Genomic DNA, 19,285 nt, shown 5'->3' on the forward strand with positions numbered 1-19,285 from the left:
TGTGGGCAGCTCACTGTGGGCAGAGGAAATGTCTGTTTATTGTTATATTGTATTCTCCCAAGTGCTTAGTACAGTGCTCTGCACACAGTAAGCACTCATAAATACAATTGAATAAATGAATGCATCCATTTTTAGAAGGAAACCATAGGCCCCTAATGGAGAAAGGAATGAGCATTCCCCCTCTCCATCCCCCCATCTTACCTCCTTCCCTTCCCCACAGCACCTGTATATATGTATATATGGTTGTACATATTTATTACTCTATTTATTTATTTATTTTACTTGTACATTTCTATCCTATTTATTTTATTTTGTTGGTATGTTTGGTTCTGTTCTCTGTCTCCCCCTTTTAGACTGTGAGCCCACTGTTGGGTAGGGACTGTCTCTATGTGTTGCCAATTTGTACTTCCCAAGCGCTTAGTACAGTGCTCTGCACATAGTAAGCGCTCAATAAATACGATTGATTGATTGATTGATTAGTGGAAAGAGCAAGGTCCTGGACTTCAATTATCTCATCTGTAAAACGGGCATTAAGACTGCGAGCCCACTGTGGGACATGGCTGTGTCCAATCTGATTATCTTGCATCTACCCCAGTGCTACTACAGTGTCTGCTACATAGTAAGAGCTTAAAGAATACCATAAGATATATACGGATGTATATATGCATATATATATATATTTGTTATATATATATATATAATGTGCAACATTTCCCTTCCATATCTATATATAAAAAAGGCACCGTAGTGATTAGAAATATATGTCAGGTTGTCCATCAAATAGGAATCCTTTCTCCGGGTGGTCTCCAGAACTACTTTCCTGCTACAGTTTAAACAGTACTTGACCATCCACATGTACATGTCTGTGGTTCCTATCTTTATGATAAGTTTTAGGAAAATAGTATATAAAGGACACATGTTCTGGGTATAAGTAAAAATCAGGGTAAATCCAAAATTGCCTTCTCTCCCTCAGATAGCTCTGTATTCTGCATTGGCTAAGATTTTTATTGTCATATTATTTTGGAAGGGCCTTAAGGGAAGGAGCAAGAGTAGCCCAAGCCCCGAGCCAAGATGGTTATTTACTTGAAAACTATAAGGCTTCCGTTCTCTCTCCATATTCCCTTTGCTGTCCATATTATTTTCCTAAAAAAACCCATTCTGCTCATGTCTCCCCACTCCTCAAAAAAATCTTGAATTGTTGCCCATCCATCTTCACTTCAAGCAGAAAAGCCTCTCCATTTGCTTCTCCATGACACTTCTCAAACTCTACATCTCCTACTTATCCTCATTTGTCTCCCACTGCAACCCAGCCTACATACTTTGCTCCTCAACCATCAATGTTTTTACTCTGTTTCGGTCTTGTTTCTTTGGTCATCAATGCTTTGCTCATGCCTTCCCTCCTGCTTGGAACTCCTGCCCCTTTATGTCTAACAGACCAACATTCTACCCATCTTCAAAGCCCTTCTATAATCACAGCTCCTCAAGTGAGCTTTCCCTGATTCATCACTCATCTCCCCACCCTATTTTCCCTCCATACTATGCCACCAAGTCCTTACAGCCTAAGCACCTAGATACTCACTCCACCTCCACTCCACCATAGCACTTGTGTTTATATCCTTATACTCTATTCCTTCTCCTACTTCTAACTTATTTTAGTGTCTGTCTTCCCCACTAGATTGCAAGATACTTAAGGGATCATGTCCACCTATCCAATAGACTCTCAAGAGCCTGTAAGTACTAAATAAATACCATCGATTGATATGCTAAATCTATAACTACCATGAGGAAGCAGAGTGGCATAGCGGAGAGTGCATGAACCTACCTGGATGTCAGAAAGACCTGGATTCTAATCCAGGCTCCTCCATTTCTATGCTGTATGACCTTGGACAAGTCACTTAACTTGCCTCAATTACCTCATCAGGAAATTGGGGATTAAAATTGATTATATTTTATCTACCCCAGTCAACCACAGGGCTTAGAACAGAGCCTGGCATATAGTAATCACTTAAATACTATCAATTTTTTTTAAAAAAAGAAAAATGTTTGAAAGAGAGGAAATTGCAGAGAACCAGAGACACAGCCAGAGAGACACAGAGTGCAGTGGGCCAACGACAGAGAGGTCAGAAAGAGAAGTGACAGGTTGGAATGAAAATGACAGAAAAAGACTGTCCTCCTCAGAATTCTGACCTTGAGGGGCTGAGCTGCTTTGATTCCTTATGATTATTTTGACGTTCACGTTTCTCAAGAGCAGATCTGGATTAAGCTTCCCATGGGACAACAGAGCTAACTGATATTCGTGGGCCCATCATGTCAAGTTTAATATCATTAAGTAATGCCGCAAATGACCTCATTGGAGCTCTGTCCCAGCTTTGCCCCATGTCCAAAAGTCATTCCCCTTCCACATGGGACAGGGCAGGCTGTTGGAAGTAACTATGGCCTCTGGGATACACCTTCCTCTCAACCTTTGAAGTATTCTGACTGGCTTGATTAATGTAATTAAAGCCCATCTGAATTTATCAGTAAACATAGATAAATTTTGCAGAGAAAATTACAGATCTGTAGTATGTTAGCACAAACTGACTTTTTTCTGAATAGGTTATGAAAAGGAGCATTCTGAAAATTAAGAATCAGAGCAATCAAATGTGCTCTAATATTGAGGAATGGGGGAAACCAGAATCCCATTATCCCACATTTGGGTTTGGAATTGCTTCATGGTGGACTGGGCCCCATGTAACTTGGAAGAGGTGATGGAAATTTACAAAGGGTCATCACTGTTACTGAGCTGCCTGGGATCCAGAACTAAAACTGCTTATTGTTACTGTATCTACCTTGAATTTGATGATTTAGTAATTCACAAATCTTAGATGCGCTCCAAAACTGAGAAAGCAAATATTTCAACTGAACAGATGGCTTGATTTTCAGTGGAACTGTAAAGAGGGAGGTGGTGACAATACTCAACTGCTCTTTCATTATTAATGACCTTGACATTTTTTACTAAACTATTCGAATATCACAATCTCACCACATCATCATTCTTGGAAAAATATTAAAGGTTGACGGAAAGCAGTAGAAATAATAACAAATGAGGGAGAAGTGCATCATGAATGAAGAATTCCTGCTTTGGGTTGGAAAAAAACAACAGTTTGATAAGGTTTTAAGAAAGCAATGCATGATATCAGAGCTGTTTTGTTTATGGAAAACCCTGTCACCATTAATTTAATTAACAGTATAGTTAGAAGCACGAATTTTTGAACAACAATTAGTAAAGAAAAAAACATCAGACTCTGGAGAAAAAAATTAGGCCCTTTCTTCCCCTTCATATAAACACACAACCTGCACCTCCACCTAAGGTAAACATAACACCTCCCAGAGGTGCTGGAATGGCACACCTGAAGCAGGCATTCCGTCCTCTGAATCTGTAAAGGGTGATCTTTCTTTCTGTATATATGACTGATTAACTGAATTTTTTTTCTGAATTCTAATGCTCTAGTAGCATGTTGTTCAGTGATGTATTTAAGGATGGATAGAAAGGAAGATCACAAGCCAAATCGAGATTTGTCTTTTGGAAGACTCAGAAGATTTTGTCTGGTCCAAATGTAGAATGAAGATTCAGACCAAACTAAATGACCATGAGCAGTGGACCTACCACAGACACCACATTCAACCTCTTGGGCAGTTCCAACAACGCCTCCTCAATGCAATATTCAATATATGGTACCAAAACAGGATTAAAATAATGCTCATCACATGACACTTTCACTAGATGTGACACGTGATGAAAATACCTGATAGGATACCCACACAGCTGCTCTGTGACAAACTGATCATGTAAGCTGGGTGTCCTTAAAGACACAGTGAAATAGAGCTGGAAAGATATGGCCCAGCAGTGGACAGTTGAGATCGCTGCAGAAGACAAGCCTGCTTGTTTATTGCACTTCAGTGAGAAATGAGATTAACTGTCATGAAGAAGAAGCTTTGAAAAGAACATCATATCTTAAGGGAAAATTGGAAAAAAAAAATTAAATTAAACAGTGAATAGAAACTTCAAGAGTTTAGGAATATTTCATAACAATAACCTCATCATCATCAAAACAGCACCTCTACTGAATGCAGAGCACCGTACTATATCCTTGAGAGCACGCACTACAATAAAAATGCATCTTCTGTCCTGTAGGACTTTTAAAATATGGTGGGGAAGAGAAGTAGAGATAAATGGCAAAATACAATTGGTAAAAAAAAAAAGATGTGGGTACAAATGTCATACAGAAAGGAAGGCAATTAAGTAACTAAATATGTGAATAAATACATTAATAATAATGATGATGGTATTTATTAAGCACTTGCTATGTGCAGAGCACTGTTCTAAGTGCTGGGGAGGTTACAAGGTGATCAGGTTGTCCCACGGGGGGCTCACAGTCTTAATCCCCATTTTACAGATGAGGTAACTGAGGCACAGTTAAGTGACTTGCCCAAAGTCACACAGCTGACAATTGGTGGAGCTGGGATTTGAACCCATGACCTCTGACTCCAAAGCCCATGCTATTTCCACTGAGCCACAGGTGTTGGCATGTTCAAGAAGGTTTGGATGGGTAAATAATACGCTTGGGAGGAGGAAGCTTTCTGAGGGCTTTAAAGGTGGGGAAGAACGTGGTTTGGCAAATTTGAGGCAGGAGTTACAGTTTCCTCATCTGTAAAATGGGGATTCAATAACTGTTTACCCCCCTACTTAGATTGTGAACTCCACTGTCCAATTTGATTAACTTGTAGCTACCCTAGAGCTTAATCAGTGTTTGACACAGAAGTGCTTAACAAATGTCATCATTATTATTATTAATTATTATTTTTAAAATGGTACTAATGGAGGTGTCTGAGGAGCAGGAATGATGTTTTGAGAAAATGACCGAAGTAGCTGTAATAGACTGAAGTGAAGAGGGGAGAGACATTTGGCAGACAGATCAGTAAGGAGGCTATTGCAGACAAGGACTTGAACTAGTGCAGTAGACATAAAAATGGAGAGGAATGTGAGAAAATGTTTTGGAGAAAAACTGGCAGAATTTGTAGACTGAATGTTGGGAGCAAAAGATAAAAAAAGCCGAACATAAAGCCAATTTTTTTAATTTTTGGCACTAGAAGATGATGCTACTGTAGATAATGATAGATTGATAGGAGAGGGAAGAAGTTTAGGAGGAAATTTTAGAAACTCGTTTTGACATGTTGAGTTTATGGTGCTCACATGAGAGGATGAGTTCCTGGAGAATAAGTATAGTGTGAGAAAACTAGAAGACCCAACATTTGTGTTATTGAAGCAAATTTTACAGTTATTCCTTGACTAATTTTTTCTGGAAAAGCAGTTCAGTGCAAATTGTCCACACAGTATACCCAATGCTGTTATAAATTAAAACTAGAGCAATCCATATAAATTTATGGCAAAATACTGGACCTCCACATCTTTAAAAATGTCCTTAAGCAGCCTCATATATTTTCAGAATTCAGTTTACATTCATTAAATTGCTCATGCACAAGAAATTCAATTTTTGACCAATGCACAAAGTTGTATTACTCTTCTGATATACTCCCTTATTCTTAAATCATAGAAGTCTTGGGGCCATCGAGCCATTATGATGAATTCCCAACTTGTGCTTTTTTTTTCAGTCTCAGTACAGTGTTTTGCACACTGTAGAACCTTAAATAAATACTATTATTAATACTGTTGTGATAATGACTTCCATTTATTTGAAAATTTGAACAAAGACAGAGAAGCAGTGTGGCTTAGTGGAAAGAGCACGGGCTGGGGAGCCAGAGGATGTGGGTTCTAATCCCATCTCTGCCACCTTTTTTTGATGGCATTTATTAAGTGCTTACTATGTGCAAAGCACTGTTCTAAGCACTGGGGAGGTTACAAGGTGATCAGGTTGTCCCACGGGAGGATCACAGTCTTAATCCCCATTTTCCAGATGAGGTAACTGAGGCACAGAGAAGTTAAGTGACTTGCCCAAAATCACACAGCTGACAATGGGTGGAGCCGGGATTTGAACCCCTGACCTCTGACTTGTCTGCTGTGTGACCTTGGGCAAACTGCTTAACTTCTCTGTGCCTCAGTTACCTCATCCGTAAAATGGGGATGAAGACTGTGAGTCCCATGTAGGACAACCTGATTACGTTGCATCTCCCCCCAGCACTTAGAACAGTGCTTGGCACATAGTAAGCACTTAACAAATACCATCATTATTATTGTAGAGAAGCAGCGTGGCTCAGTGGAAAGAGCCCAGGTTTGGGCATCAGAGGTCATGGGTTCTAATCCCGGCTCCACCAATTGTCAGCTGTGTGACCTTGGGCAAGTCACTTCACTTCTCTGTGCCTCAGTTCCCTCATCTGTAAAATGGGGATAAAGACTGTGAGTCCCACGTGGGACAACCTGATCACTCTGTATCCTTCCCAGCGCTTAGAACAGTACTTTGCACACAGTAAGCACTTGAAAAATGCCATCATTATTACATATAGTTCTCAACTGTTTTAATTGTCTTTTTAGTGGGAAAGGATGTAAAAACATTTCATAAGCAGGAGCTTTATTGTCCTCTTTCTTTTGTCTGTTGTTTGGTTTATCCTCTTGCTACCTTATTCTCAAATCATTTTCATAGCACTCAGTTGTAGTTTCGGAGAGTGAAAAAAGCAAATATTTGATTTACAAAAGGCCACCAATGGATTTTTGTTTTGCAATATCAAATCTGCTCGGTGGTGAAGCTCGAGGAGTATCTCCTCCCATATTCCAGTGTGGGCAAAAGAAATGTGTGATTTAAGCCACTGGATGGCGATCAGAAACACAACTCCCCAACAGAGATTTTCAATAGAATGCCAAAAAACGTTTCTTTCGATGGTTAAACTTTAGATTGCTACAAGTTATATATAATATATATCACCCACGTGATTATCTGTTCATTTATTTAGTTCTTTAATTTACTTCCTTTATAGCATGTGTATCTAGATATATACACATACCTCATCTGTAAAATGGGGATTAAGACTGTGAGCCCTCCATGGGACAACCTGATCACCTTGTACCTCCCCAGTGCTTAGAACAGTGCTTTGCACATAGTTAGCACTTAATAAATGCCATTATTATTATATAGATACCAATATATAAATGAAGAATGAAAACTGGTCTAAAATGATCCATGATCATTAAGTAATTACACTTCAAACAAGTATCATAAAATCTGCTTTGGGCAGGACTTACTTTGAAACCCTAAATGTTTTTATTTGCTCCCTATTAATGGGATTTTTTTGCTAGAGAAGCAGCGTGGCTCAGAGGAAAGAGCACGGGCTTGGGAGTCAGAGGTCATGGGTTGTAATCCCGACTCCACCACGAGTCTGCTGTGTGACCTTGGGCAAGTCACTTAACTTCTCTGAGCCTCAGTTACCTCATCTGTAAAATGGGGATTAAGACTGTGAGCTCCCTGAGGGACAACCTGATCACCTTGTAATCTCCCCAGCACTTAGAACAGTGCTTTGTGCATAGTAAGTGCTTAACAAATGCTATTATTATTATTATTATTATTCTAAATGAGATATAGTTTCCATATAGATAGTGATGACCTTTTCCCAGTCAGAAAATTCCTGCATTTTGAATAGGCCAGATTTTAAAAGATCTAGCCAAATTCATTATTAGCAAAGGTGAGCACTGAAGTGAAGATCATTTTCTCTTTTCTGTTACCTAGGCCATATTAAAAATAAATAAATATAAAGGGTAGGTTTTTCCTGGGATGACCAAAAGAGAATCATCAATATGCATGGCATTCAGCACCCCTTCCCTCCCTCCCACTGCTGGGGAGCCCGGCTCCTGTTCCAGTTGTTGCACATACCAGGGAAGAGCCTCCCGACTGAGTTAGAGGCAAGGGAAATTTTCCAGCCTAGGGTCTCCCAGCCAACACTTCCCCCATTATTTGGTGGGCTTTAAGGAGATTCAATCCATTCTGGAGACACCCTAAACAGTCATGTCTGCTCTAGGCCAGCTCAGGAGGCCCAGCATTTTGCATTTTTGGGGTTTTTTTAAATGTTTTTTGTTAAGCACTCACTACATGCCAGGCTTTGAACAAAGTTCTTGGGTAGAGACAAGCTAATCAAATTGGACACAGTTCATGTCCCATATGGGGCTCACAGTCTTATTCCCTATTTTACAGATGAGGTAACTGAGGCACTGAGCAGTTAAATAACTTGCCCAAGGTCACACGGCAGCCAGTAGCAGAGCCAGGATTAGAACTCGCGTCCTCTGGCTCCTAGGCCCATGCTCTTTCTACTAGACTTTGGACAAGTCTCGTCACTTCTCTGGGCCTCAGTTGCCTCATCTGCAAAATGGGGATTAAGACTGTGAGCCCCCCATGGGACAACCTGATCACCTTGTAGCCTCCCCAGCGCTTAGAACAGTGCTTTGCACATAGTAAGTGCTTAATAAATGCCATCATTACTATTATTATTATTATTAGACCATGCTGTTTCTATAGTATTTGCTTTAATAAATGGTCTTCCATGTTCTCTTTGGGAATAATTACAATGGATGTAGATCATTCCAAGAGGTAATTTCTAGATCTCCACAGGGAAAAAATCTTGCTCACTTAAATATGAAAGCTACAGCCCCACCGTAAGTAGAAGGTTAGGTGGGGGAGAAAAAGGAGACACTGCAGGGGGTGTGCAGGGGGTTTGGTGCCCCCTTGAAACTGGGATACCTGGAATTGGCAAATTGTGCCCAAAACAGCAGCTTTCTTGCCTCAGAACAATGCTGCTTCTCCTAGGCCTCGCTGCTTCTCAGTCCCTTCCTAAGCAATAATTGAGTTATATGTGGCTCAGACCCCTTGGACCACCATAGCCCTAACTGTCCAGTCTTTCCCCACCACCCCAAACCACCAGACCCCAGGAAGAATACATTCACAATCTTCAGAACCACGGGGAGGTGGTGATGGTTTGTAAAAAAAAGGAATGTTTCCCTTCAACAGCGGGGCACGGTCTGAGGACTCCCATCTCTAAGATCCACCCTTTTACTTGTCTCAGCATTGTCAGTCCTGGCTTGTTGAATCTGTTGCAGGCTGTTGTTACCCGCTGTTGCCTTGATTTCTATCTGTCTGCCCCAACTCAGATTGTGAGCCCCGGGTGGAACAGGAACTCTGCCTCCTCTGTTATGTTTGCATCTATCTCGGCCTCGGGGTACTGTTTGGCACCTAAAAAATATTCAGTAACTAATGAATTTAACTGGATATCTTTAGGAATTAAAAATAGATGAGAATTCCCGGTAAAGAAGAAAAGAGACAAACACAAAGGTTGGGGTGAAAGTTTCAAAAATACTTATATAATAAGCGAAGCAGCATGGCCTGTGAAAAGAGCACTGATCTGAGGTGGGAGTAGGAAAGCTGGGTTCTATCTTGGTTCTGCCACTTCCCTGTTTTGTGACCTTGGGCAAGTCACTTAATTTCTTTGTGCCTCAGTCTTCTCATCTTTAAAATGGAGATTAAATACCACTCTTGCTCCCCTTTAGACTGTGAGTTTCATATGGGGCTGGGACTGTGTCTGGTCTGCTTATATTCCCCAGGATGGAGTACGGTGCTTAGCACACTGAAAGCGCTTAACAAATACCATGGCCATGGGTATTACTATTATTATAAAGGCAGAAGCCATTAATAATAATAATAATAATCTGACAAACTAGCACACGTCCCCCGTTCAAAGCCCTACTGAAAGCTCACCTCTTCCAGGAGGCCTTCCCAGACTGAGCCCCCTTTTCCTCTGTTCCTCCCCTCCCCATTGCCCTGACTCCCTCCCTCTGCTCTATCCCCCTCCCCACCCCACTGCACTTGTGTATAGATGTACATATTTATTATTCTATTTATTTTATTAATGATGTGCATATGCCTAAAATTCTATTCATTTATATTGATGCTATTGATGCCTACTTGTTTTGTTTTGTTGTCTGTCTCCTCCTTTCTTTCCTCCTTTCTTCCTTCCCTCTGTGTTGCCTGTGTATTTATGTCCATACACCCTAGGCCCTTTGATACTCTCCTCATGTTCCATTCTCACTGCACTTATAGTATATCCTTATACTCTGTTACTTCCCCTTCCTGTAATTTATATTAATGTCAGACCCCCCATTAGATTCCAATCTCCTTGGGGTCAAAAATTTGTGTCTACAAACTCTACTGGACTCTCTCAAATGCTTAGTATAGTGTTCTGCCTATAGTAAGTGCTTAATGAAGGCCACTGATGGATTAATTGGTCAATTAAACACAATGAAGACATCAAAACAGAGTTTACAGACCTGAAAAATGGATGTGCTACTACTATTTGTAGACCTGGGTTCTGCTAAGCACTAAAAGAACTGGATTCCCTAGGAAACATATCAGGATGCTCAGATTAGCACCCAGTGATGTAACTAGCTCAGTCAAGATTGATAAGACTTTACTTGATCCTTTTCCCTATTGATAATGGAATTAAGCAAGGCTGGCAGGGATTGTGTCTACCAATTATGCTGTATTGTACCTTTCTAAGTATTTGGTACAGTGCTCTGTATTCAGTAGGTGCTCAATAAATATCATGGATTGATTAAGTGACTGGGTATTAAAGATCCAGGCCACCTCTCAAGGTCCACCTGGGGAGTTTCCAGTCCTCTACCAGTCTTGGCTACGGAAGGGAGAGTCAAGCAGAGGCCTATCCATTCCATTCCTAGCTTGGCCAGTGGCTAGCAAGTAGAAAGCAATCTGCAACAAGTCAAAACTCTCCCATGCTGGGCAGCAGCAGCATGGGAGAGAGTCAAGGAAGGAGACTTAAGTTTACCATGTGGAAGGAGGCCGTAGTAAACCAATTCTGTATTTTTACCAAGAAAACTCTATGGATGCACTACCAGAAGGATTGCAGACGGAGAGCAGGGCATACCGGGAGAGATGTGTCCGTGGTGTCGCTATGGGTCGGAAATGACTCAAAGGCCTAAGACAAGACAAAGGATCCAGGGCAGTGTGAACCAGAACACCAGCACTTGCGAATCTTATGGCTTAGAGAAATATACCCAAGAGGTACTGGGGTCCTTATGGTGTGGCCTTGAGTGGCTAGGTCCTTTGATGTGTCTTTGATGAGAAGCAAATAAATCACTGTAAGTTTTACAAAACAAAGAATTCACTTTATTCACTGGTTAATTACCAGTGAACCTGACTTTCAATCTCTTGGATTCCAAGTTTTTGCTCTGACAAACTTGCTGCGCCTCTCTGAGAAATTTCCCACACTTACACGTTTTAAAACCCTCTTAAACATTCCCACTGAAAAAGTATTCCTGGCAAAGCCTAAAGTGGCTGGAGCCCAAGCTGGTCTGAGGGAGGTGGGAAGAGGCAAAGAGGAAGAAAAGTAGAGGGAAAAGAGAAGGCTACCAGAGATAAAATACAAGTCATGTAGAGTGTTTAGATTTCCTCAAAGCATCACCAAACCCTTTCTGAAACCTCGTTTGCTCTCTGGATTGTCATTCTTCCCAGAAACACTCCATGGGGCTGCTTTCCACTCCTGGGAAACGAAGTCCCAGGGAGGTGGATTAGCAGAAGAAAGGAGGTTGTGCGAGGGAGAGAGGAAGAAGAAGAGGGAAAATTAGTCAATTAGTCAACTGCATTCATTGAGCACTGTGCACAGCTCTTGGGAGAGTCCAATCAAAACAAAAGATGTAATTCCTATTGTCAAGGGGATGACATCCTAATGGAAGAGATGATAAAGTCATAGGAGGGGAAAGGAGACAAAGTGGGAAAGGGATGCACCTGGTCTGAAGAAGCCTTTCTTGACTAAGCCCTCCCCTCCTCTGCTCCCACTCCCTTCCGTGTCACCCTGACTTGCTCCCTTCACTCATCCTCCCTCCCATCTCCACAGAACATATGTTTCTACCTGTAATTTATTTATATACATAAATGTATATCTCCTCTTCTAGACCTCGAGCTCATTGTGGGCAGGGAATGCCCCTGTTTGTTGTTGTATTGTACTCTCCCAAGTGCTTATTACAGTGCTTTGCACACAGTAAGCACTCAAATATGATTGAATGAATGAGGCATCCCCTGCCCTACCTCCTCCCCCTCCCCACAGCACTTGTATATATTTATTACTCTTTTTTACTTGTACATATTTACGACTCTTTTATTAATGATGTGCATATTGCTATAATCCTATTTATTCTAACGGTTTTGACACCTGTCTACATGTTCTGTTTTGTTGTCTGTCTCCCCCTTCTAAGACCGTAAGCCCGTTGTTGGGTACAGACCGTTTCTATATGTTGCCAACTTGTACTTCCCAAGCGCTTAGTACAGTGCTCTGCACACAGTAAACTCTCAATAAATGAGATAGTTTAGCTATATAGACAGTGTGGCTTTTCAAAAAGGAAGGATTTCCCTGGGTTGGAGCTGCATTCTGGTTAGTAAACGGTAGTAAATCATTTTGCAGATCCTCACCCGGGAGTAGCTTCTTCCCAAAATGCCATCACCCGCTTTGAAGAAGTTCAAACTTGCCTAGGTATTCAAGGAATAACGTATAGTCAGGCTTGTAATTGAATATGTTGTACCAGAAGGAACACCAGAATCAATGTGTTTGATTTTATTTTAATTCACTGTATTGAATATTCATGACATTTGATTTGAGATTCTCATTCCCCATGTAAATGTTAGCCCAAATCCAACCCTTATGAATTGACTTCTGCTCCCTCATTTGGAAAGTTAATAGGCTCATAAGCTGCTAGTACCTGAAAATCTCAGAGGAGCAAAAGAGTAGGCTACAGGGAACATAATGAGATTCTTTATTACTAAAACAGATGTCCAGGGAAAGGAAATGTACAACAGATACTGAAATGAAAGGAACATTTATCTGGAATGTAAGCAAGTTTTTGAGGTGAAAAAGTTGTTGGAGGCTGACTGTGAAATAAATGTGATCTTGTCTTGTGACACTGCTGATAATGGAAGGATAACAGCTCTATTCTCCAAAATACACACTTGAAGGAAATCACTTAAAAACCTTTATGTTCCAAATGTAGTATAAATATTGCAAGAATCTTACTTTGGTTGTAGAAAATATGAAGGAAATAAAATCAACTAAAAATATACTAGGATAATACCTACTGGGAGAAACCTCATTTATAGAACTAGGGTTGCCACAGCATGCAAAAACAGGGTGCAAGTGCCTTCACAGTAAAAGAGCAGCAGCACACTTTATTCAATTCCCAACTGATGTAGGACTGATGTAGCACTTTGAATTGAAAGGGAAAAAGGTAATTGAAAACCAAGGTTTAGCATTACCAAAATGGACGGTTCAACAGATAGCCAGTGAAAAGGTCAAGCTATCATTTTTATAGGTTTTTAGGAAGAGATGTTTATAAATTGATTAATAAGACCATCTTGCACTTATGTGGTGCCAACTGAATAGGTCAGATCACTTCCAAGCCATTAATATATTCCTTAATATCGCCTATCCTCTGCCCCCTACATTTCAGCTCTCCTCTCTTGCTATTGGCCTAAACCACACATTCTCAACAACACCTACAGATATTTAACTATTATTCAACTCTTCCCTATCCCTTGAAACCTCCTCCCTCCGGTCCTTAGCTTCAAAAACCTTGGGAAATCATTTTCTATTGTGAGCAAACTCCTCTTCATCCTGAACCCGTACCTGTCCCATTCATTCTTCCTCCCTGTCATCCCCGAAAACCTGATTCAACCCATTCTTTCCCAAGGATATCATCTTCTTTCTCCCATTCTCCCCAGCTCATAGGGAAGTCGGGGGGAGCAGGGGAGGGGAGCAAACCTCTTTTTACCCCCAATGCAGTTCTTGTACCATCCTTTCCCACCTTGTCCCTCTGTTCTCTTCTTATTTTGAAGCCGGAGTCATCCACCTTTACCCTCCATAGCAACTACTAGTTGCAGTCATCCACTGCCAGGAAATGGGCTTGGGAGGAGCAAAGTGTGGGCAGAGGTGACAAGGGGGTGAGGAAAATGAATGCATAATGTGCAGTGAAAAGTCTTATAGCTAATGATAAGGAGCCTTTGCTTGACATAAAGGGAGATAGGCAACCTTTGGAGAACCTTTCAGAGAGGTTAAGCATGGGCTGAGTGATCCTTCATGAAGATGATGCAGGCAATAGTGTGGAGTTTTGATTAGAGCAGGGAGAAGTCCATGCAACCGTCCAATAATGATTTATTCACTTATATCTATTGAGTGCTTACTGTGTGCAGAGCACCATACAAAGTGCTTGGAAAAGTACAATATACAGACACATTCCCTGATAGGATGAGTTCTAGAAGCTGGGTAGAAGTGTGGGGCTCACAGTTTTAATCCCCATTTTACAGATGGGTAACTGAGACCCAGAAAAGTGAAGCGACTTGCCCAAAGACACACAGCAGATGAGTGGCGGAGATGAGATTAGAACTCATGGCCTCTGACTCCCAAGCCCGTGCTCTTTCCACTAAGCCATGCTGTTCTTCACAAGCCAGGCTGCTCCTCACAAACCCTCATGTCCTCTTCCTCACTCCCTTCTGCATCACCCTTGTACTTAAATTTGCACCCTTTATTTACCCCACCTTCAGTACCACAGAACATATTCATTCATTCAATCGTATTTATTGAGCGCTTACTGTGTGCAGAGCACTGTACTGAGCACTTGGGAAGTACAAAAGCACTTGGGAAGTACACATATGTACATATTGTAATTTATTTATTTATATTAATGTCTGTCTCCCACTCTAGACTGTAAGCGCATGTGGGCAGGGAACATGTCTACCGACTCCATTATATTGCTCTCTCCCAAGCACTTAGTACAGTGTTCTGCACACAGTAAGTACTTAATAATGAGAAGCAGCGTGGCTCAATGGAAAGAGTCCAGGTTTTGGAATCAGAGGTCATGGGTTCAAATGCCGGGTCTGCCAATTGTCAGCTGTGTGACTTTAGGCAGGTCACTTAACTTCTCTGTACCTCAGTTACCTCAACTGTAAAATGGGGATTAATACTGCGAGCCCCCTGTGGGACAACCTGATCACCTTGTAACCTACCCAGCGCTTAGAACAGTGCTTTGTACACAGTAAGCACTAAATAAATGTCATTATTATTATTATTATTGTTATTATTATTATTGCTTGATTGATTGAGATGTATGAGATCAAGGTACAGTGAGTAAGTTGGCCTTGGAGGAGCAAAGTGTGCATGCTGGTTTGAGGCAGGAAATCAGCACGGTAAGATAGGAAGGGGAAAGCTGATTGAGGGCTTCGTAGCTGGTAATAAGGAGTTTCTGTTCGATGAGAAGATGGATAGGCAAACCCTGGAGATTCCTGAGGAGTGATGAGATATGAACTGAATTGTGTTTTGTTTTGCTTTTGAAACGATCTGGGCAGCATAGGGAGTATAGATTGGATTGGGAAAAGACAAGAGGCTGGGAGGTCAGCAAGCACCTGTTGCAGCAGGCAAGGTGGCTTATGATACGTGCTTGGATCAGAGGCGTAGTGGTTTGGATGGAGAAGAAAGGGGAGATTTTAGCTATATTGTGAAGGTTAAACTGACAGGATTTGGGGATGGATTGAATATGAGTGATGAATAAGAGAAATGAATCAAGGATAATGCCAAGATTACAGGCTTGTGAGGCCGGGAGTCTCCTGTCTACCATGACAGCCAAGTCAGGAAGAGGACAGAGATTGGGTGGAAAGATAAGGAGTTCTGTTTTGAATATGTTATGGTTGAGATGTCAGTGGGACATCAGAGTAGAGATGTACTGAAGGCAGGAGATGTAGATTTGGGAATCTTCCGTGTAGAGACGGTATTTGAATCCCTGGGAGCGAATAAGTTCACCTAGGTAGTGAGTGTAGATGAAGAACAGAAGGGGACCCAGAACTGACTTGTCCAAATTTTGGAGCCGATATAATGAGCCCACCCAGATTGGGTGCTCATGTATAGACTATAAGCTGGTCTCTAGACTGTAACTCATCTTTAGACTGTAAGCTTGTTATGGGCAGGGAACATGTCTGTTAATTCTGCTGTATTGTACTCTCCCAAGTGCTTAGCACAGTTCCCGGCACATAGTAAGCACTCAATACATACCACTGATTGATTAAAAAATGTTTTTGCCTGTCTCTTACTATTTGTCACTGATAAGCTCTAACCCATAAACTCATTGTAGGCAGGGAATGTGTCAACCAACTGTGTATATTGTACTCTCCCAAGCACTTAGTACAGTGCTCTGCACACAGTAAGTGCTCAATAAATGTGACTGATTGATAAGCTACTATATGGTCAATATGGTAGCAAAATATTCTTGCTTTAGAAGCAGGCTTAGGGATGTCAGTCAATCACTTATAATAATAATAATAATAATGATGGCATTTATTAAGCACTTACTATGTGCAAAGCACTGTTCTAAGCACTTGGGAGGCTACAAGGTGATCAGGTTGTTCCACGGGGGGCTCACAGTCTTAATCCACATTTTACAGATGAGGTAACTGAGGCACAGAGAAGTTAAGTGACTTGCCCAAAGTCACACAGCTGACAATTGGCAGAGTCAGGATTTGAACCCACAACCTCTGACTCCAAAGGCCATGCTCTTTCCACTGAGCCATGCTGCTTCTCTTATGTCCCAAACCTCTCCTCACCCCTACATCCCAAATCCCGCTGCACCACTCCTCTCATCTATAACTCTATAACTTTCATCATTTTCTTCTGTAATTCAACACTTCTCTGTCCCACTGAAAGACTTGACTGCTGATGCTACAATCATCAATCAATTGCATATATTGAGCACTTACTATATACAGAGCACTGTACTGCATCCCTGGCTATTCTGGCCACATCCACTGGTGGAAGTTCTCACCTTCCACCATCTAGTACCACCTCTTCGATTCAAAATGGGATCTTTCTCCAGGCCTATAGACATCTCAAAGAGTATCCACTTAATATCCTGGGTTGAGGAAGAAGAAGAATCAGGGGGCATTTGGATGACCTATCTGGCCAGGACCCCAGGAAACATTTTAGATCCCAGAATTTACCAGCCAAACCAGGTGGTTGAGACAGCCTCATTCTCAACTTTTCCAAGTGATGATGATGGTGGTATTTGTTAAGCACTATGTGCCGAGCACTGTTCTAAGCGCTGAGTGCTTCTCTATTAAAAATAGGCACACTAATTACTCAGTAAATACCACTGATTGACTGATGTCAGGTTAGAAATCTGAAGAGCAGCTATTATTCAGGATATAGCAAGAAGGAATTCTTTCTTAGCAGACTTCCAGCCGCTTTCCATGCAAGCTGATGTTCTGGAATCAAGCCTACTGCAATCATTCAAATCTAGAGGTCACATAGCACAAAATGAATTGAAGCGTTGGTCATTATCCAGCTAATAGAAGCCATGTAGATAGCAAATTGGAGCACTCAAGATCCTATGCACCTTATCTGGTTTGGCTGATACATGGATGAAATTAACTAGTAATTGCCTATCCTTCACTTCACTTTGAGTTGGGTAAGCACCCCTGAAGGTAAGTGAAACTGGGATAAGAGCTGGGCCAGATAAGATAGCAGAGTTTCTGTGCCCGATGTGCCCTTGTGAAGGGAAAATGAGCCTATGACTATTCTGCTTCGGACATCCTTCCTCTTGCTGCTTCTTACCCCTCCCAACTTCGAGAAAGGTAAGAGAAGGATATTTTTTACACATCAACTTAGCAGGCAACTGCATGACAAGATCAGTGAATTCAAAGAATAAAGGAAAATAGGTAACTAGAGAAACCTTAAATTCCTTGTGTCTGCCAAAGCAATCTATTGTTTGGCATATTCTGATTGATAATGGTTCCAGAGATTTACATTCAGAACTCAGGGAGTTCATTAAAATCACTGAGAAATAGTTCCCAAATTCCTGCCTATGTTAAAAAAAACCCTCTCAATAGTATTTTTTTAAAAAAAATGGTACTTGTTAAGCACTTACTAATTGCCAGACATTGAACTACATGCTGTGGTAGGTACAAAATAATGGACTATGGGACAGGGACTGTCCAACTTTAAGTCAGACTGTCTTTGTATTTTAGTTTGTAGTCCTCTTTTTAGAAACTTAAGATGATAAAGTGGGCTTCACTCCACACACGAATCAGATAAGGGGTTTGAAGAACTGCCCACCTCCTCACTAATGAACAGTGCTCGGCACATAGTAAGCGCTTAACAAAAGCCATCCTCATTAATGTATTTTTCATGGAAGGCAACCTTTTAAAATGGTAACTTTGGAACTATCATCGACTTAAACCAGGCACAGTTTTCTGAACGCTTCTATTATATTGTACTCTCCGAAGCTCTTAGTATAGCGCTTTGCACACCGGAAGCATTCAATAATTAGAAGCAGTGTGGTCTAGTGACTCGAACACGGGCCTGGGAGCCAGAAGGATCTGGGTTCTAATCCTGCTCCATCACTTTTCTGCTGTGTGGCCTTGGTCAAGTCACTTAACTTCTCTGAGCCTCAGTTTCCTCATCTGTACAATGGGGATTATGACTGTGAGCCCCATGTGGGACAGGGACTGTGTCCAATATTATTAGCTTTTTCCTGCCCCATCTCTTAGCACAGTGCCTGGCACATGCTAAGTGCTGAACAAAGATCTTAAAAAAATAATATCCCATAGACTGATTGATCTAAGCAACGTACCAGCACAATATTTCCGAAAGCCATGGAGAAATAGTAAAGATTTTCACATAATTTGAGTTAGGCAGAGAGAACCATTTGCCCGTGGTTTAATTTCTGATCATTCTAGCTGCAACTAGGTCTTTCTGATGTAATTAAAAATTCCGGTTACTCAATTCTGTAAATCAGCCATCAGAAAAAGAAAGCTGGATTGGACAGAATCATCAGGGCAATATCAATTCTTAATTAAAAATTACCTTTTTATCGCCTCTCCATTCCAGCAGGGCAATCCATCTGCAGCTGCTAATTCAGTCACACAGAGTTGATTAGCTAGTTCTCCGTAGAAAGTCTTGTAGAGACGCAGGCTATCAATAAATTCTCTGAATAGAAAGAGAGTGAAATCAATCAACATTAAACATGAATAATGATTGCCAATAAAAATACCAGGAACCTGTACAATGTTACTATAGAGTTTACCTTATTCTAACTTCATCCAACCATACATATTAATCAGGTGCTCTTTTATTCCCCATTTCAGTCAGGCATAGACAAAGATGGCTAGTTTAATTGGGAAACATCTAAGACCTCTCTTTCACTTTGTCCTTGAACTGCAAAGGAGGGTGATCTCCTGAGAACTGAGAACTGCATCTCCTGAGAACG

At 41.2% G+C, this 19,285-nt stretch overlaps 1 protein-coding gene across 1 annotated transcript in view; it reads right to left on the reverse strand.

Annotated features, from left to right (window-relative positions):
- Positions 1–19,285, reverse strand: part of GPC5 (glypican 5) — an 809,030-nt gene that overhangs the window by 616,535 nt on the left and 173,210 nt on the right. Inside the window, exon 5 of the mRNA XM_038758802.1 lies at positions 18,883–19,005. Coding sequence (XP_038614730.1) covers positions 18,883–19,005 — 123 coding nt within the window. The remainder of the gene's footprint in view (positions 1–18,882; positions 19,006–19,285) is intronic.

This window comes from Tachyglossus aculeatus, chromosome 17, assembly GCF_015852505.1.
Source record: "Tachyglossus aculeatus isolate mTacAcu1 chromosome 17, mTacAcu1.pri, whole genome shotgun sequence".
NCBI lineage: Eukaryota > Metazoa > Chordata > Mammalia > Monotremata > Tachyglossidae > Tachyglossus > Tachyglossus aculeatus.